We start from the raw sequence: 19,268 nt of genomic DNA, 5'->3' as shown, positions 1-19,268 counted from the left end.
CCCCTTCATCCCACATGCCTCCCTCCAGACTTTCTATCTTTTCCTCATATATCACCTCGGCTTTCATCCTCCCATATTATCCATGAAACAGCATATTTTCATTCTTCACTTTCTAGCCACAGCTGATATGGCTCACTCAAATCCGTCTGTTTTCTTTTCATCCATTTTACCTTCATCTGAATCTCAAGGCATCATGGAGGGTGCGCCCACACTCTTTCATTGCTGTCAACTGACTATATAAAACGCTTCACACAACGAATCATCTTCAGTACAACCATTCATCATCAATTCAGTGCTCCAGTCAGCTTCTATTCCCTCACCACTAGTTCATGAAATCAGCGGGCCACGGAGCTTCCTTCTTCCGACCCACTCTATTCGGTCAACTCCAAAGAGCCATCCAGACCATCAGTTTTCCCGTACATGGTCATCCCACAGTTCACACTCAGCCCCCACACTCAACCATCTCCCCCTTTGTTCCCCCTTTCTTCGACTCCCTTCATGCCGCAGGCTTTGCAGGTCCTGACAGTCTCAAGCCCCGTCACAGGCTACTAAAGTCTCAACAGCTAAAGCTCATCGCAGGCCACGCACTTCTCTTCTTGCTTCCGATGGCCATCGTACCCATCCAGGTGCATCACGCCTGTCGATACCCACGTACAGTATCCCTCCTTCAGTGGTGTCTATGTTAGGTGCAGTGGCCCTCAGAACCCCACCAAGCACGGTCCATGACACCACTATATCCTAAAGCACTAATTGCCATTAACTCCAAAAAACCATCTCAACCGCCAGACCATCCATTTTTCGTACGTGATTGTCCCACAGTTTCCACCAAGTCCTGACACTCGACCCTTCCGGAGACAACCACAGTGCCTGCTCTCGCAACGTACAGCTGCACTGACTCAGTGTCTCTTTCCGTTTCCGGGGTTACAGCAGTTGTAAGTGGTTCACCTCCAATCAGCCACTTCAACTGCCCCCCCACCCTGCTCGATGAACCATGCCAAGTCACCATCGAAGCCCTTCTTTGGGGGCAAGAGAGGTCTTAGTCATCCTCGTTCCCATAAACAAGAAATCCTCAAGGACATCATATCCAGCCTCGCTCCACACTTCAGCATGTTATCCAAAGGTCAGTAAGGCCGAACCAGCCTTAAACCGAAGCGCTTGCTCCCTGACTTCATCATCATCATCATCCTGGTCCGCTACGCCAGAATTCCCCGTACAGGCCACCTGTCTCCCCACCCTGACAAAGTTGTAGAATCCATGTCTCTACAGATGTTCTACAGCATGCAACGATGTCTGATACTCCCATTCATTCTTCGGAGACAAGGACGCCACTCCCAGACATCCTCGTATTTAACCTTAAGTAAGCAAACCAACCAGCTCGGGTTCTCTTGCCCCACATTTCTCTTCATGTAAATTCTTATTCGAGCCTTCAGAACAATTCAAACCTACATAAACCAGAGGCTAGCCCACCACGCATATCCACAAGACCCGCTCTCCACCGCCAAACCAGAGTTGCTATATGTTCCTGGTTGCAAACCTGCAAGTTTCGCACAAATCGGTGATTTCTCCAGAACCATACACCAGCCACGTTCTTGAACACATCTCCGCATGAAGTTTTTGGAGGCTCTATCCAGGCGATGGACTGGAGAGACAGTTCCCCCACTCAGAGTCTCAACCTCTCCCCCTTGTTACCTCCTACCTCCCTACTGTTGGCAGTCATCGTCCAGTCGACATACCATACATCCATCATTGATCCCTCAACCCTCCATTCTATGTTCCTCAACTCTCACACCTCACCCCTTTCCTCCCCCCATCTCTAATCCTTCATCAGGTTCTCCAACCCATCCATCAACATATCAGCTCTCTGTCATTATCTCAATTAAACTATTGAAATCTATTGTTCTCGGTGTGGTCTCAGTTAGTGAACCATCTATTGTAAGAAATAAAGTATGTATGAATAATCACTATAATTTATACAAAAGGATTAAAATGATCACACAAAATACTTTTCATTCCTAATCTGTGTTATTTTTTAAATACCACGTCTCATCATAAGTCTCTTTTCTCCATGTGGCTTTTTAGAAGAAGCAGGTGTCCAGTCCAGACAGAATCACTCTGTACGGTCTGATGGTGAAACCGATCCAGCGCTTTCCTCAGTTCATTCTGCTGCTGCAGGTGAGTGACTGACACAGCAGTCATTGATCACACATCAGCATGTATTTTCACATAATAGTTAAAAGTGAAAAAACATGACTTATGAAATATTTGAATTTGGCTACATCATAGGGAGCATGATTTTGATGAGGTGCATCTAGTTGTTGAAAGCATGTTCAAAATGAAGCGACTGTTTACATGTATGTGTAAATGACATAGAACCACTTTCAATGAAGCTGCCACACATTAAATTACAGTCATTGTAATGCAGCAGAGATGAATGACCTCTGACCTACATGTCTCTTCACCTGTAAACCACCAGGGCATGAATATCTAGTTATGAAGCTGCTGTTCTGCATTTTCAAACAGAAAATGCAAATGTTGCAGTAAGAGACAGTAAAGTGGTGTGCGGTCAAGTGAAACTCAGCACCACCACTGGAACATTTTGTTTCATTTCAAGGCTTTAATTGTTGCACTGAAACTTTCTGTCGGAGTTTCTGACTAGAGGAAGTGAAAGGCAGTCACTCCTGCGTCTGCTGCAGTGTGTTGTGAGTCCTAGATGCTAAAAATAACCTCAATCTCCCCCCTTAAAAGCTGCTTTTAAATAACAAATAAAAGTGGGCATTACTCTCTCATCCTGCTGCTGCATAGCTTGTTAAGATATAGCATAGATTGTTAGATGGTGGTAGGAATGTGAAAGGATAAAAAGAAGGGATAAACATGGTTATTGGTTGTCTTTCTTTATATCTGAGTAACATATAAACATAAAATAAGTCTGGCTCTATGTCCCTCCACCAGTCCTCCAGATGCCCTCAGACTTTTTCCCTGTTTGTTCAGACTGGACTGGGGGGGACAAGGATGATCAGAGGTTGCCAGTTATATTTAACAACCACTTGAGATACTGTTGCTTACTTCATTTACTCTCTCAAAAGTGAACTGAAACTCAGAGCAACAGTTGTCTTTCTTTATATTGTTACACGCAGACGTACTAAACAGGCCACTCTGCTCGACGGATTTATTGGTTCATGTTTATACCAACAGCAATTAATGTTTCTAGTCTTTATGGTATGGTATGGTCTTTTCTCTCGGGTGTCTTCCCACAGGCCCTGAAAACTGCCGTCATCGAGCTACTCTTAAAAGAGATCTAGAGAGAACAATTATAGGCCCGTCTTTAAGTAAAATCACTGAAAAAGTTTTTCAACAGCTGAACAACTTGCTGCTCTAAATAACCGTTTTGATTCCTTCCAGTCAGGATTTCGACCACAGCACAGCACTGAGACTGCTCTTGTTAAGGTCTTCAGTGACACATAAACACTGACATTGGCAGATTTCCTTCTTAGTATTACTGCATCTCAGTACCGCATTCGACGCGGTTGACCACAACATATTACTAGACAGACTGGAAAACTGGGTGGGACTTTCTGGCACAGTACTGAACTGGTTTGAAACCTACTTAAAGGACAGGGACTACTTTGTGTCTATAGATAATTACACATCTGAGCAGACATTTATGTTTAACACTGTATATGGTTCCAATAAATACAATACAATTCTGAATATGTCACATAAAAAAACTTAAAATTAATGTCAGACTGTTTCTGCGACTGAAGCAAAGAGTGGAAAAGTAGTAAATGACTGATGAGGTCTATCTGAACCAAATGTTGCATTTATAACTAACATTGTGGATTATTTTTCTAATAAAAGACAGTCTTTGGTTTTTATTTCCAGTTATCATCAGTATAATCCTCCACACTGTCAGCTTCACTCCGGGGAGAAATAAACTTTATACTATGAAAATGCAGCTAAAATCATCATTATATATCATTTAAGTTAACCTGCTCCAGAGCAGGTTAGCTGTTCAGCATCAGTTACCATGGTGATGTACCTTGGTAAGAAGTGAACCACTGTTGTAGGACTGAAAACCCAGAGTTAAACCTGAAGTTACCTCGATAACTCCAAATCCTTCTTCGTAGTACAGGCCTCTGTTCCTAGAATCAAAACTAAACATGGAGAATCAGTTTCAGTTTTTATGCTCCACATATCTGAACAAACTCCAAGAAAACTGCAGGTCTGCTGCAACTCTCAGTTCCTTTAAATCACAGCGGAAGACTTTTCTGTTTGCTTTTAATTAAACCAAATTTAAGGGTTAATATCTTACACTGCACTGTAACTTTTATTCTTGTATTTGTCTGTCTTATTCTATTTTAGCTTTTTTTATTTCCAATTTAACACTCTTTAGTTGTGTTTGTCTTTTTATATTGCCTTGTGTTGCTTTTATATTCTGTCCTGATGTCTTTTATGCTCTATGTAAAGCACTTTGAATTGCCTCGTTGTTGTAATGTGCTGTAAACTCACCTTGTCTAAAGGTTTGTAGGTTGGCAAAGTAAAGCTGAAGTTTATTTGTTGTTTGCTCAGTGTGACTTGTGCACTTTAAGTTATATTAATGTAATTCTGAGGCAGTTTATATATGAAGAGGATTGTGCACGATTATATTGTAGACTTTTATTTAGCTCATAGAAGAAGTTCTGTTTTTGTTGTGTCTTGTGTGTGTTTTGTTGTGTTTTCCCAGCCTGTTTTTCCCTCCACACCTGCCCTGCATCAGTCTCACTAGCCCTGTCCTGCTCCCTGTGTCTTACACAGCCAATCAGCTCCCAGCCTGCCCTTGTGTCTCGCCACCTGTTCCTTGCTGTTTCATTAGTTCAGTTTATATTGAAGTGGTTTTCAGTTCAGTCTTGTTGGATCCTTTGTTCTGCTCCATGTTTATCAGTTCTGTTCAGTTCTGGTTTTCTTTGACTGCACTCAAGCTAAAAGTTTTTTCAGCCTTGCTCTGCCTTCGGTCTCCTGCGTTTGGATCCACCTGCTCCGCTCCACTTAACAATGGTCACAGGGGCTTAAAGTAATCCAAGACCTCTACTAGTGAACAGCAGGTGTTGCAATCAGACTGTTCATGTATGATTTCCAAGTTAGATACTACTAGAACCAGCTGATACTTACTAAGATCAGCAGATAGGATTAGTTCATTTGGATGAGTAAAACAAGCTCCCTCACTTGTTTTCTCCAACCAACAGTCCAAAACGTAAAGATATTCAATTTACAGTCATATGTGATAAAGAAAAGCAGCAAGCTCACACTGGAGCAGCTGGAACTAAAGAACTAATTTTTGCTTGAAAAATGACTGAAACGATTAATCAATATGAAATGGCTGCAGGTTAATTTTCTGTCGATTGATTAATTCATAATTGTCTAATCTTTGCATTTTTTAATCATAAAGTAGCGTTACCCTAATGCAACGTGCAAGGTCACAACCTGTCAACATTCCAACCACTGACCAATCAGATCACTGGAAAAAAAGAAAGTCCTCATTCCTACAAGATCCCGACATGGACAAAAGTCCTGAGTTACAATAAAGTGACAAGTAAAAAGAGTGATATATATTTTTATAGGTCAGTGGAAACATTTTATTGTTCCAGACTTTCTATTTCCACTCTAGTTTCAAAACAGCTTCTAACAAACGGAGAGATCGTTTATGACACTAAACACATGATGATGATTTTAGCTGCTTTTTTTAAAAAAAAAAGATTTATTTATTGCCAATGCACATGTACATTTGACACATTTTAACAACATATAAAATAGAATAACAGAGAAAGGAAAAGAATAAACGTGGCTTAACTCAGTCCCACCAACCCCACCACTGAATGGTACAATCCACAACACTCAGTCCTTATTTGAGACAAACAAAAAGACATAGTAAGAGGTCAGAGAGGCATATTGAATAGATATACATATTTTAACTGAGAGGAATGATTGAAGGGAGAAGTGTTCAAAATGATATTCTGTTATATGCTTCAGGCTTTCTCCTGACGTTGTACAGAATCTTCTCTGGTGTGCAGTATGATGAAGGTTCCTTCAGCCAGTGCTTTTGTGAGGATGGGTTTTCTGATTTCCAGTTCACCAGTATAATTTTTTTCTCCACCGTGCTGGCTAGTGAGACAAAATATTTTTTGTGTTCAGTTGCATTAAGCATACTGACATATATATACATAGAGGATATCAGTCCACTTGCGGAGGAGACTTGTGTATCAAGCAGATGCTTCTCAAAGAGCGATTCCTTTGGGAAGTCAGCAGAGATATGTTGGAAGTGCCTAATTTGAGGGAATTTAAAGTGATTGTTCTGTGATAGATTAAATTTAGAAGATAATTGTTGGGAGCTCGACAGTATGTTGTTACTATATAAGTCACTAACTGTTTCGATCCCTTTCCTGGTCCATTTCTGTAGTGCTCCGTCTGCAGTAGGATAAGGTATATTGGGATTGTTCCACAGAGGAGACTTTCTCAGTAATGAGATATCTAATCCCAGCAATGCATGAGTTTCCTGCCAAGCCTGGAAAGTGCTCATTTTTAGCTGCATTTTAAAAGTATAAAGTTTATTTCTCCCTGGAGTGAAGCTGACAGTCTGGATGATTTTACACTCTGATTCATCACTGCAGCTCAGAATAACATGAGACAACTGTGTGATGATAACTGGAAATAAAAACCAAATATGGTCTTTTATCAGATTATAAAGCAACATTTCAGTCAAATAGACCTCGTCATTCATTAACTACTTTACACTCTTCGCTTCGGTAGCAGAAATAGTCTAACTTTACTTTTTTATGTGACATATTGAGATGTTTTCTTCATCATCCAACTAAATAGCAAAACATACTCTCTCTGTACTAAAGTCATATATAATAATCCTACATGTATTTTAATCCGTAGCCTACTTTTAATATGTGGAAATTATTTCTAGTGTTTCTACATCTTCTTATTCTGTTGATGATTACAGGCTCATTTACATTTCACTTGGTTGAATATGACTTTTTGCTGTCTCTTAAACAGAAGTTTTCTGCAGGTTGTTTCATCTCATGTCATGAAGTTCTTCATTCATGGTTCGTAGCTGGACAGGAAAACCGCGGGTTGACTGAGCTGCTTGATTACCAGCCTCATAGTTCTGGTTATCTGGACGGACAATGTTAGGTACAGTGAAGCCAGATAACGAAAAGATATCCTGGGTGTGTTGAACTTGCTTTGTAGTTCAGACCTCAGGGATACTGGCTGCGATCAGAAGTGAAACAGATTAAAACTAAACAGAGAAACACTGCTGCTCAGCCTGGTGTGAAGTTACTCTTTAAGAAGAAGGACTTCATTGTAGTTTCATGAGAATCCATTACTCCCATTAAAACTACCTCTAGCAATACCCTGAAGTCATAAATAACGCAAACATCATTCAGGTGGGGGGAGTGGGGGTATATTTTTGGTGGACTTTTTTTCTAACACTTTGTCTCCTGGCATCAGGACATGTTGAAGAGCACACCAAAGTCCCACACTGACCGGCTGCCCCTGCAGCTGGCTCTCACTGAGCTGGAGACACTGGCTAAGAAACTCAACGAGCAGAAACGTCTGGCCGACCAGGAAGCTGAGATCCAGCAGCTGGCACACAGCGTGGGAGACCGCAACCTCAACAAGGTGACACATGCATGATGTATTCATGAAACATCTGAGTCAGTGTGATGCTTTGGTCTGAGATTGTTGAAGTGTCTTCATATATAAAGGAACTAATCAGACTCCACAGATCTTCATTTACTGATTAACATGCTTTCAGTGAGACATTGTCCTCTTTGTCCTTCCAGTTGTTGAACTCGCAGCAGAGGCAGCTGATCCAGTGTGAACTGCTGACTGAAGTTGTTCATGATGAAAAAGGTCAAATTCTCAAGTCGAAGGAGAGAAAGATCTTCCTCCTCAATGACACCCTGATCTGTGCTAATGTCAACCTGAAGTGAGTACCTCGCAGACCCTGAAGCTGCTCTGTTTTAGCTCGAATCTTTCTCTTGTTATTTCCATTACAATTGTAATAGTTTTAGCTAAAAGTGTGTAATTTGGGTTTTAGTTGACATTGAAAGGAACAGTCAAACATTTTAGCAAAATATGCTCGTTTACTGAGTTACCTAGAGTCCAATCAAAACTGGTTTTAAGCAGTTAACGGCTTGATTCCACCGGGCCCGTCTGCGTCATGTTCTGGCTGTGACGCAGCCGCCAGAGCTGATGGATGCTTGTGATCCCACCAGACGCACCGCAGTCCATTTCAGAAGTGTCCTCTCTTGCTCTGCTCCATTAAAAATACACATCTAGTAGGGCTGTACCCTAATACATTATTTGGCAAAGTACAAATACTGGGTTTTTACAAATATTTGTTTCATACAAATATTTTAAAAATGATTTGTTTTTGGGAGGAAAAAGAAACCATGTCAAATACCAGCATGCAGGCTGGTTAAATCGCTGTCTCAGTCTCTCTCCTCTGCTCCGCCGTTACGTCTGTAGCATCCGTCCCATGTAGCTATTCAGTTAGTATCTGTCTAACAAGTATTGTAGTACTGTGGCCGGCCATGCTAACCTGTGTAACAGAAATGAAATTACCAGCTTTTAAACTTTTTAACCTAACTATGAACCTGCCTCCACTTAGCAGGAATGTATAGTAGGAATCACTCATTTTAAATCCCACTAAGAATTATGTTTTTTAATTACTATTCCCTGTTTTTAAAACTCAAATCACACCTTAATGAAATGTGAATATGACACACACACAGTACTTTAAATGCAAATAATGAATTTAGTTAATGAAAACAAATATTTAAATTATAAAAGTCCAGATGAAGTGAAAGCTGAGCGGGAGACATCAACTCGTCCATAGAGTCCAAGGACTGTTTCCTGGTCCTCAGTCTATTAGACGTACATGACAATTGTTGTACTTGAACTGCATGAACTTCACCAACACAATGACAAAGATTTATTAATCTGCCTATAAGCGTTTTTAATTCACTATGAACTGTATTAAACATTCAACTTAACTGGTTTTAATTGAATACTTTTTAAACATTTAAGATTATTTATTCATCTCTGGTTATTTACATATTTATTTGTCTAAAATGAAACACTTTTAGACTGGGCTACACATCTATCAGCAGGTCTCAACGAGGGGAGTCACATCCACCTGCTACATGACGCACATTTCCTAATTAGGACATCACTCCCAGAGTTGGGGGTGTTCCCCAGAGATAAAGCTGAGATATTGACACAAGCAAGGTGCTCCTAAGGGACTCTCCATAACCTGTTGTTCCTCTTCTCCTTTCCACAAAGTTAGGTTGTAAAAATTAGGCAATAAATGAAAAGTGCAAAGTAATAATCACCTTTGAAGTTTTCTCTGCACGTTACATGCTGTGCTGTCTCTGTGTTATGGGTGTATAAATAGGTAGAGGTCTGTCTGCAATGAGGTGATGAGTAAAGTTTTAACTCAGTAGTCAGCGCAGTCGTCTATGATCTGGGAGACTCCACTTAGAGACCCGGTGTGGGGACCTCCTTCATAAGGTAGTTTATTCATGAACACTTACATAACACTTTAATTTTCTTAAATTAACAGCGTAATAAAAACAAAAACAGGATTTTTAAGCCTCTTTCCACTTTTATTCAAATACAAATACAAATAATTTTGCTGCCTCAACAAATACAGATACAAATACAAATACTGAGCCCTCTGCACATTCCTAATGCCTAGTCTATTTTTGACGGAAGCCACGTCAAGCTACACAGAGCAGATCGAGCCAGGCAGTAAGTCAGACACAGGAACGGCATAGGGCATCTGCTCAATTTTCAAAATAAAACACGCTGTGCATACTCCAGATCATATATCACATCACTACACCAACATGACATCATAACTGGTGGCACCAGGTCAGACGTCAACCAGTCAGAGGGTATTTTGTCACCTCCATCACTAAACATCCATAATGTGTTTGTCCACCAGGGGTCCCCCTGACATCAGCACCCTGGTTCCTGTTGGTCCTAAGTACACGATGAAGTGGTGTACTCCTCTGCTGCAGACTCAGGTGGTGGAGGTGGGACAGGACAGTCTGCAGAGCAAGGACAGTGTAGTCACAGTCAGACGCCGCAGCTCCACCTTCAGCACCACTGGTACATCCACCACTCAACATCCAGCCTGTCAACAGCCGCCACGCATGTGCAGTACAGTAAATACAAACACTCACAGCTTATGAAATCAATAAATATATAATTGCAATGTGCCCGGTTCAGGTCCAGCCAAGGTCCTCTCTTGCATGTTGTGCACCCCTCTCTCTCTCTTGGGGTACATGCCGATTCCCAATCCTCACTTGACCCAGAAATCATTCTGGTCCACCTTCATGAAGGCTGTTCCACTGTGTTTATTAGTGCCCTGAGGAGCGAGGAGAGATCACTGAGGAGCCATTAACGAGGATACACAACACCATCCTGCCAACACACTGATGTGTGATGACTGTACAGCTGATCAGACTGATCTGATACATCACAACATCACTGCAGTTTTATACCAGAGGGGACAGACAAATAACAGATTCAGCTCAAGTGTATTACTCCCAGATTTTATATTTGATTTGTTTTCTGATTCACCATCCAGTTAAAAACAGAGGATCTGTGTTCAGGGAGACAGGAGCAAAGAGACAGGAAGAAACACATTTTAATAAGTTATTGTCTTTTCCATTCAGTCACATATGAGTCTGGGAATCCCTGAGTGACAGGTAGAAGTTCAATTTGAGTTACATGATTTCCACTTTCCCTAAAACATTTGGTTTAATGAATAATTTCTACAGTTTATATGACATTCTAATCATAACGTGGATTATTATAATGTATTTACAATTAAGATATCAAATGCAGATGCAAATAATAACTAAATAAAATAATGAATAAATTGAATTTAAAAAAGGCATTCTGCCAGTAGAAATGGTTCATTTGTGTTCAGTGTCTGAGCAGGACTGATCTGTACACAATGTAAATACAGAATGCAGGTTTTTATTGATGTGCAGGTGTTTGAGGAGGAAAGAGGAGGAAACAACACTCATCCAGCAGTGGTAACACTGCACCTTTATTATTATTTGGACGGTGCATATATGTGCAAATATAAACTCTACAGTACAGCAACTCATCTCTCTAAAATCATGTTTCCTGGTTTCCTCTCTCACATCTTCAGTGGGAGGGACTAAGATACAAGGAAAAAACGCAAGTGTGGGAAACGTGGATGCAATTAAGAGAATTAGCATGCAGGCTTTCTCTCTCCCATGTGTCCTCTCTACACTGTTGACTGTCAAAAAGCTAAATTGCCCCCCCCAAATCTTAAAAAACAAACAATGGGGCCCCCGGGGGCCTGTTGGTTAAGACGCATGCATCATAACCAGTGTCCAGTGGTTTGTCATATCCCTCTCTCCACATGCTTCCTGTCGCTCTGCACTGACTGTCACATAAATGCAAAAAGCCCCAAAAATAATGCTTTGTTTTATTGTTATCTTCAGTCTTTGTCTTTTCTATGGTAAAGTCATATTTCCATGTCTGTAAAGTAAGGGCTTCTGTTTTTTTCCCCAGACTTTTAAAATGAGCCTCTAAATGATTAGTTTACCCATAGATTAGTTTTCTGTCTATCAAATTTACCGACTAGTTGACTAATAGTGTCAGCACTAATGCTTCCTTGTAACTGATCACAGTATTGAACAGTCAGGCTCCTTTGTGTCCTTTACATCTAGTTCAGTCTTGTCTCTTTCTGTCCTAATCAATCTATCCATCACTTGTTGATTATATTGATCAGGTGTGTGTCACATTGGTAAAGGGTTACTCCCTGTGATTTAGGTAAAGTATTCCTGGGTCCTCCCAGACTGTACCAGGAGCTGGAGGAGCTGCAGCATGACCTGGCTGTGGTGGAGGAGGTCTCACTGCTGGTGGGGACACTCAGTGGAACCTACCAGGTAATAATGATTACTGCTTTCAGTTACAATATGCAGGATTTGTCTCTTGGTATCCTCGTCACGTCACCCTTTCGTGCATTTTGAATAACAGTATTGTACATGCATTGAAAAAGATGTAGAATTCAGGGTCGTACACATCTATGTCTGTTTCTACATGATCAGTCTCTCCAGGAACTGATCCATCCTGTTGTGCTTTGTACAGACCTGATGAATTGCTCAGCTCTTTACAGATTTTGTTTCTGAAATGATCTCAGTCTTTGGCAAAAAAACGGATGTGAGGCGTTGTTCCATATACAAACATTTCATCGTCTTCTCTTGTATAAAGGTAGACAACCCCCTGGTCATGCTTTTTGATCCAGAACATGGGCTACATGTTCAGGAGCTGACCCTTTCTTTCTAGGAGTCATAAGATACTCTACATCAATAAGATTTATACGTCGTTGTGGAGTCAAGACTCCTGAATGATTACCTGTATTCTCAGAGGACATAGTAGTGGTTCAGTCAACAGGAGGGAAACCACAACCAGATCAATCACTCAGTCAAGATGTAGCCGTCGTCCAGGATCAATGTAGATCTAAACTCTAAACTCTAAACTCTAAATTCTATTAGAAAGGAATTGTAATAGTTGTGAAATGGGACATAAACTTGAAATGAAATATTGACAGTATAAAGGAAATCTGGTCTGTGCTATGCACAAAGAAATGAAGTGTATGAAATATATGAAGGTGTCCAGAGCAAAAATTAAATTATTAAATGAATTCTATTGGAATGGAAGACGATGAGACAGGTTGAGAACAAACCAACAGTTTATCCAGTTGATACAGTACAGTGGTTTGGGTATGTAAACTGGTTCTGCACTAAAGGCTGCTGTTTACTGCTCAGGATGGCTGAATCTTATCAGGATCTTAATAAAGCAACACATGATCCGACTGGTTCATCTTTCCTCTCTTGTCTCTGTGTCAGAATCTGAACACCACAGTGTCTCAGGACTGGTGTCTGGCTCTGCAGAGGCTCATCCGTCTCAAGGAGGAGGAGATCCAGAACGCCAACAAGTGTCGCCTGCGTCTGTCTGTCCCAGGAAAACCTGACAAGTGAGTGTCAGGAGTGATTCTAGACAGCGAGGGTCAGCTGCAGACCAACCCAGTCTCACAGCAGTTCATGAAATAGTCACGAAATTTAATCTATCAATTCATGTATATGGACAGCAGGACTTTCAAAATAACGTATTTTAATTGTTTTTTTTTTCATCTGTCAGTCGAGACTGTATAACCGCTGCATTACTCAACATTTAATCACAAGATGTTTTATTTCTTTAGTCTTATTTTACCAGTCTGGTGAGCGGACCGGAGAGGATGCGTTACATATGAAAACTGTCCTCACTGTTGATTTTAATATCTTTAACATAACTGAACAATATGAAAAGTTATGGCCATCCATTTCAGTTATTTCACCTTTTGATTCTGAGAAATCAAGTTTTTTTTGTCAGTTTTGGACGATAGTGGAAGCAACTACATTAGCCTACCCATGATCCTCAGTGACTGTTAATATGGTGAAGACGTAACATAACCTATATTCAGTATAACATTATATAGAACTGCAGACTGGTGGTTACAATCTGTACTGTACATTGAAATGTAAAGAAAATAATGTGTGTATGTATAATAAACTCGATCAGCCATAAACTGCAGTAAACAGAATTTGAAGCTTTGTGATTGGCTGATTTCTTGAGGCAATGCAGTTTGGGGCTCGTAGTTGACTAAAGCTTCATCATGTAGCTACACAGTCCCCTAGACGCAGTTATTTGTTTGTACTGATGAACTGATCAGCTGGGAGAGTTTCAGGCCCGTTAACTGTTGCAAATGTTTAAATATCTCTGAAAATTAATATGATTACTTTTTATTGTTTTACTTCTTTGTATGACAATTATTACACCACAAAAAAAAAGGAAGAAAGGAATGACTTCAGAATGCATAGTGGTTTTATTTGCGGGCCTTCTTTTCAAGTTATTATTATTATCATAATTATTATTATTATTACCTTTTGTATTGTTGAGTTATCAAGGACACTAAGTAATGTAGTGGTTATAGTTGAAAAATGAATAACAAATGAGAAAAATGAATACAGCTTCTCGACTACTTCCAGTTGAAATACATTCGTTTGAAAGTCGCGCTGACTGACACAAAAAACTGGAAAAGTCGTGTCCATGTACATGAACTGATTGAATTTTGCTGAGACTGGGTTGTGCAGGCAGACATGTAACCATATTTTGTATGTACTTCAACATGTTCACATGGTTTCATATCTACTATACATTTGTCTTCCAGGTCTGGTCGTCCAGTGAGCATCATGGTGGTCTTCAACACTCCCAACCCCCTCAGTAAGATCTCCTGGGTGAACCGGCTTCACCTCGCCAAGATCGCTCAGAGTGAGTCCAACACTCCTACAGTATATCTACTAAAACCAGAGTTTTATTCTTAGCATAGTGGAAACCAGCAGCAGCCTCTGGACATATTCTGTCTACCAAGATGTTTGATGAAAACTCGAGTTAATGCGTTTGCATAAAAATGATATAAGAAGTGTCAGGCTGAATGTGTAGTGGAGCTGAGCCTTATATTGGCCAGCTGATTTCTTTTATTTTGCATCAGGAGTTATTATGTTAGATAGATAGATAGATAGATAGATAGATAGATAGATAGATAGATAGATAGATAGATAGATAGATAGATAGATTTGGTAGCTTAGCTTAAAAAACGTTGATATTGTCTGGTTTGCCTGTCGGCAGATCAGCTGATATTACATCAGCTCTTATTGGTGAAAGGACAGCATCAAAGTTTCATGCCAGTAAAATGGAAGAAAATCAGCTCAGCTGAAAATGGTGTGTTTGGTCTTTGTATTATATACTTCAAGGCGTTCCTGCTTAGAGCCACAGAACAATGGAGGAGGGAATAGAAATGTACACAAATAGCAGCTGCACCTGATTTATCAGCACAGACTGATCACTGCAGCAGGAAACTGCATCTGAAATGTCACCTCTGGAAAAACAGGAGAGAAAAACACAAATGAAATAAATTAAATGTATTTTATCAGAGATCTCAGATCAAGAGAAACAAAACAACGGTGTGTTATTTTTCACACAGCTTTACCGTTGTTTCTCTCAGGTGCCTCCTGATTAATATTCTGGACTTGTAGCTCACAGCAGCTCAGTCCAGTGTGATATGATTGAAGCAGCCAGTAATACTTCCTGTAGTAGGCTGTGATATTCTCTGTTTACAGAAATAATCTAAGCAAGAAGTTTGAAAGTTTTACCAAAAATCCCCCACAGATTTTTCATAATTTATTCAATCATTGTTGAATAAATTATGAGTATTTTGTTGAGCTGACAACATTGGGATATTTTATTTCCTGATGTTCTTCTTGCAGGATAAATACACGCTTTAAGATCCCAAAGTTCCTCAGGCTGGGCTGGTACACCTCATTTACCAGTGTTGATTCATGTCAAACGGTATCTTGTCATTACATAATTCAGTTTGCTAAACAAAATAATAACAGCAAATGTACAGCAGGATTAGTGATCTAAACTGAATATATATATATATAAAAGTAAAAATAAAAGGCAACATAATGTAGAAACCATGTCAATCATCTACGGTTGTTATGCAGTAAACTGAGATGCAAGAACCAGCGCTGACACCCACGAGGAGGATGCTTCGTCAGATGGTTTGGCTTTAAAAAACAGACACTGTTCAGAGGAAAACACTTTACAATATTTACAAAAGTTGTGTAACGGCAAAACAAGCAACCTGTTTGCACACTTGAAAACTAGGGTTCCAGACTTCAGCAACTCTCCAGGTGGATTTCCAAAAGCTACTTCCAGCGTGACAACATACTCACGACATCATGTTTGTTTCTGAGTGTAGCTGACAGAGAGATGTTGAAGTTAGTTATAAAGTTGTGAAAAGGTTTTCATCTTTATCATCCACAAGCTACAAGATAACGATGACTGATGCACTTGAAAAATACGATGAAAGTTTCTAGTGTCACATTGATCATATGAACTATAGTCAGCAGAGATGTTGTCATTGTGTTTGTGTGTTTAATGTCAGACTGAAGTAACGTCTAATTGTAAACATACATATTTCCTGTCTTTGACATATTCGCCAGGTGAATATGTGTATAAAAATGAAATTACATTTATATGAATGTTGAATGTTCAAAGTTTAATAAATGTCTTTATATATTTGGGACAATAGTTAATAGCCAATAATGTGTAAATGCTAGAGCGATAAACCATGAGATGGTAGCGATGAAGCCATCATATTACAAACATTCCTAATAAAAAAGGTGAAAATTCATTACAGCATCTTTGATTGATCCTTGTTTTTCATCAGTATATTTTAGTTGTATTTGTTTAAGCAAGTACAGCAAGTACTGCTCCAGTCCAACAAACAGCGAAACGTCCTGATATCGTACGTTATTCAGCTGCACTTCAGCTCATTTATGTTTGTAGTCTCAGTAAATACGCCGCTGAATTAAATTAGTTTTGCAACCCTTATAGTAGTTTGTAAATATCCACCAGTGTCTCCATCCCAGAGCACTGATCCTGTACCACTCTGTCCAGTGGTCTACTCACTGTGTATCATGGTCACTGCTCTTTAATGATCCACTTTATGGGAGCCTTCTCATAAATGTTTGTTTATGTGAAAGAAAAGAGGTTTTGACTGAGCCCTGTGACTGATTACACCAACCATCCCACAGATTCTGTGACCCAGGGGCCCCTTGACCTCCTGGTTCACTGGACCTGCACCCATAGACCTGTTCAATGATCCCTGCATGGACCCGTCATACATCTAAAAACCAGCTGCTGTAGACCTTGAGAATAGTTTATCATCCCTGCAGTTGTTGGACCTTTAATGATTAAAGTGAAAAAGAAAAAAAAGATAAACACACCATTATTTTCAATTAATTGCTGTTTGTTGTCCTTGATCACTGTTGAAGATATGATTATAACACAGAACCGTTTAAGATATGACCAGTCAGTGGTCTACATAGTTATGGTAAAGCATTCTTCAGCCTGTGATTGAATGAGGCTCTAAATGTGTGTATGATTTGTCTGCACAGGGCAGGAAAACACTCCAGGCTGGGAATGTGCTGAAGAAGATGGAAAGACCATCGCTCCATTTAGTTGTCCACTGTTGACCTGCAAACTTCCTGTTTTCTCCTCCAAAACACACACACTGAAGGTAAGAGCAGCTGTCAGTTACTGAAACAAATATTTAGAAAGGACACAAAATATGTGGCTGATTTTCGCAGCGACTGACAACAGACATTGCATTTACAGATGTGCAGCCACTGAGCAGCCATAAATCCTGCTTGTGTCTCGTTTTAGCCGCAGACACAGCTGTGAGCTTCATGGATCTATGAGGAACTGATATTTAAGGCTGAAGGCAGACGAGGCTGCAGCAATTACACATAAAAATGAATTTAGTAGAAGATGATGAAACCATTGAAACCATCGCAAATGTTGAAAATGTATTTTCAACATGGAACCAGAGTTATGGTCTCTGCTTGTTGTTGTTGTCCAGAAGCTGCGCCAATGTTAAATATTGTAACGTTTAGGGAGCTAAAAGACCAAAAATGACAAATAAACCAACAAACAAACAAACAAATAAATAAATAAATAATATGCTGAAATACTGAAATAAATAAATGAATTAATTAATAAAAAAGAATACATAAAAAATTACAAATAAATATAGAAATAAATAAGTAGATATTGTAACTGATGAATAGATACAGAAATACATAAATTAAGGCTAAAATAAATGCAGAATAAGAAATATGAATTCAGTTACAAAAGAATACATATGTAAATAAATGCTGAAATTAATACAGAAATAAATAATTAAATGCAGAATTGACTGAATAAATAAATACATGTTATTAATTGAGACATAAATGAATCGCATGATATCATATCATAATAATTTTACAGTTAATTTGTATGTTATTGTTCATTTTTCATATATTTCTGCAGTGAGGTTCGTCCAACACACAGAAATGTAGAAAAAAAATGTAGATTTGTAGATATGAAGAGATAAACATGATAAATTTCATAAATTTGATAAATTAACAGCATTTATTTAGTTTTTCATTCAATTATTTATTTATTTATTTTTGTTTCAGCTTTTACCTGTATTTGTATTTAAATGTATATATTGTTTTACAAATTAATTAAAACATTTATTAATTTATTTTGGCTTTTATTTATGTATTTATTTATTTATTGAAATATTTATTTATTTAACAGTAAAGAGTACAGCCCAGACCTGCTCTATGTGAAAAGTGCCCTGAGATCATTTTTGTTATGATTTGATGCTTTTTTAAAATAAAACTGAATTGAATTGAATTGAATTTATTATCTATTTATCAATAAAGATTAGTAACTTTTTGTGGTCCACAGAGAGCTGAAGGATATTGAGTTTTCATCTGTACAGATGTAAAGACGTAATCAGTCCGTCTGTCAGAAACTATTTAGTTCCTTTTATGGTGGATGAAAAAGCACATCTGATCTGCCTTTTACTGTACATGTGGGGAAGTACTGCCTGTATTTTAGTGTTTAATCGTCTCTGTCCAGGAGTCCTGCAGTAAATGAAACATGTCTCTTTCTGTTTCTGTTTGTGTAGCTGGAGGCAGCTCTTCACAGTCCATCTCAGTCCAGCCTGCTGGGTTTCTGCACTGCCAGTACACGTTTACCACAGGGTTACCTCTGGGTGAGTGCACTGAACTGAACTGTAGATTGTTATAAATTTATATATTATGTGATACAGAGCTGTCACTTTTTCAAAACATCAAGTTTAAATGAAGGAGGATGAACAGTTACATCGTTCAAATGAATTTAAAAGCAACGTGTAACCTCATCCTAAACTACACTGTAAAATGATGGTAGATGATGGTAATGTTACTGTAAAGTAGTTGCATGTTTAAAAGCAGCACAGAGTCTTTTCTTCATCCATGATTTTTCCATCTATGGTTTGGAATGATTATCAGCTCAGCACAGCTCACTAATTTACTGCCTTTTGTGTTAACAAAGAACAACTATTGTACTGACAGGTAAGTATTATACAGCATAGCGACTATGCTGCAACTGACTGTGACCTTGAATTTAAATTAACTTTTTATCACAGATTGAGTATTTAAAGTTTTGCCACATTTTAAATGTAGTTTGACTAATGTGATGCTACTAGAATTCAACTTCCAGTAGAAATGAATTCTTCTAGAAAATTACAAATA

General features: G+C 39.0%; 1 protein-coding gene across 1 annotated transcript in view; it reads left to right on the top strand.

The window, feature by feature from the left end:
* The window catches only part of arhgef10lb (Rho guanine nucleotide exchange factor (GEF) 10-like b), a 38,716-nt gene that overhangs the window by 10,668 nt on the left and 8,780 nt on the right, over nt 1-19,268 (top strand). The window contains exons 8-16 of the mRNA XM_042410374.1: nt 2,080-2,172; nt 7,489-7,659; nt 7,824-7,969; nt 9,992-10,158; nt 11,863-11,978; nt 12,942-13,069; nt 14,303-14,403; nt 17,097-17,218; nt 18,662-18,748. Of these exons, the coding sequence (XP_042266308.1) occupies nt 2,080-2,172; nt 7,489-7,659; nt 7,824-7,969; nt 9,992-10,158; nt 11,863-11,978; nt 12,942-13,069; nt 14,303-14,403; nt 17,097-17,218; nt 18,662-18,748 (1,131 nt within the window). The remainder of the gene's footprint in view (nt 1-2,079; nt 2,173-7,488; nt 7,660-7,823; nt 7,970-9,991; nt 10,159-11,862; nt 11,979-12,941; nt 13,070-14,302; nt 14,404-17,096; nt 17,219-18,661; nt 18,749-19,268) is intronic.

The sequence above is a fragment of the Thunnus maccoyii genome, chromosome 4, assembly GCF_910596095.1.
Source record: "Thunnus maccoyii chromosome 4, fThuMac1.1, whole genome shotgun sequence".
Lineage (NCBI taxonomy): Eukaryota > Metazoa > Chordata > Actinopteri > Scombriformes > Scombridae > Thunnus > Thunnus maccoyii.
This window is presented reverse-complemented; position numbering and strand designations above follow the sequence as displayed.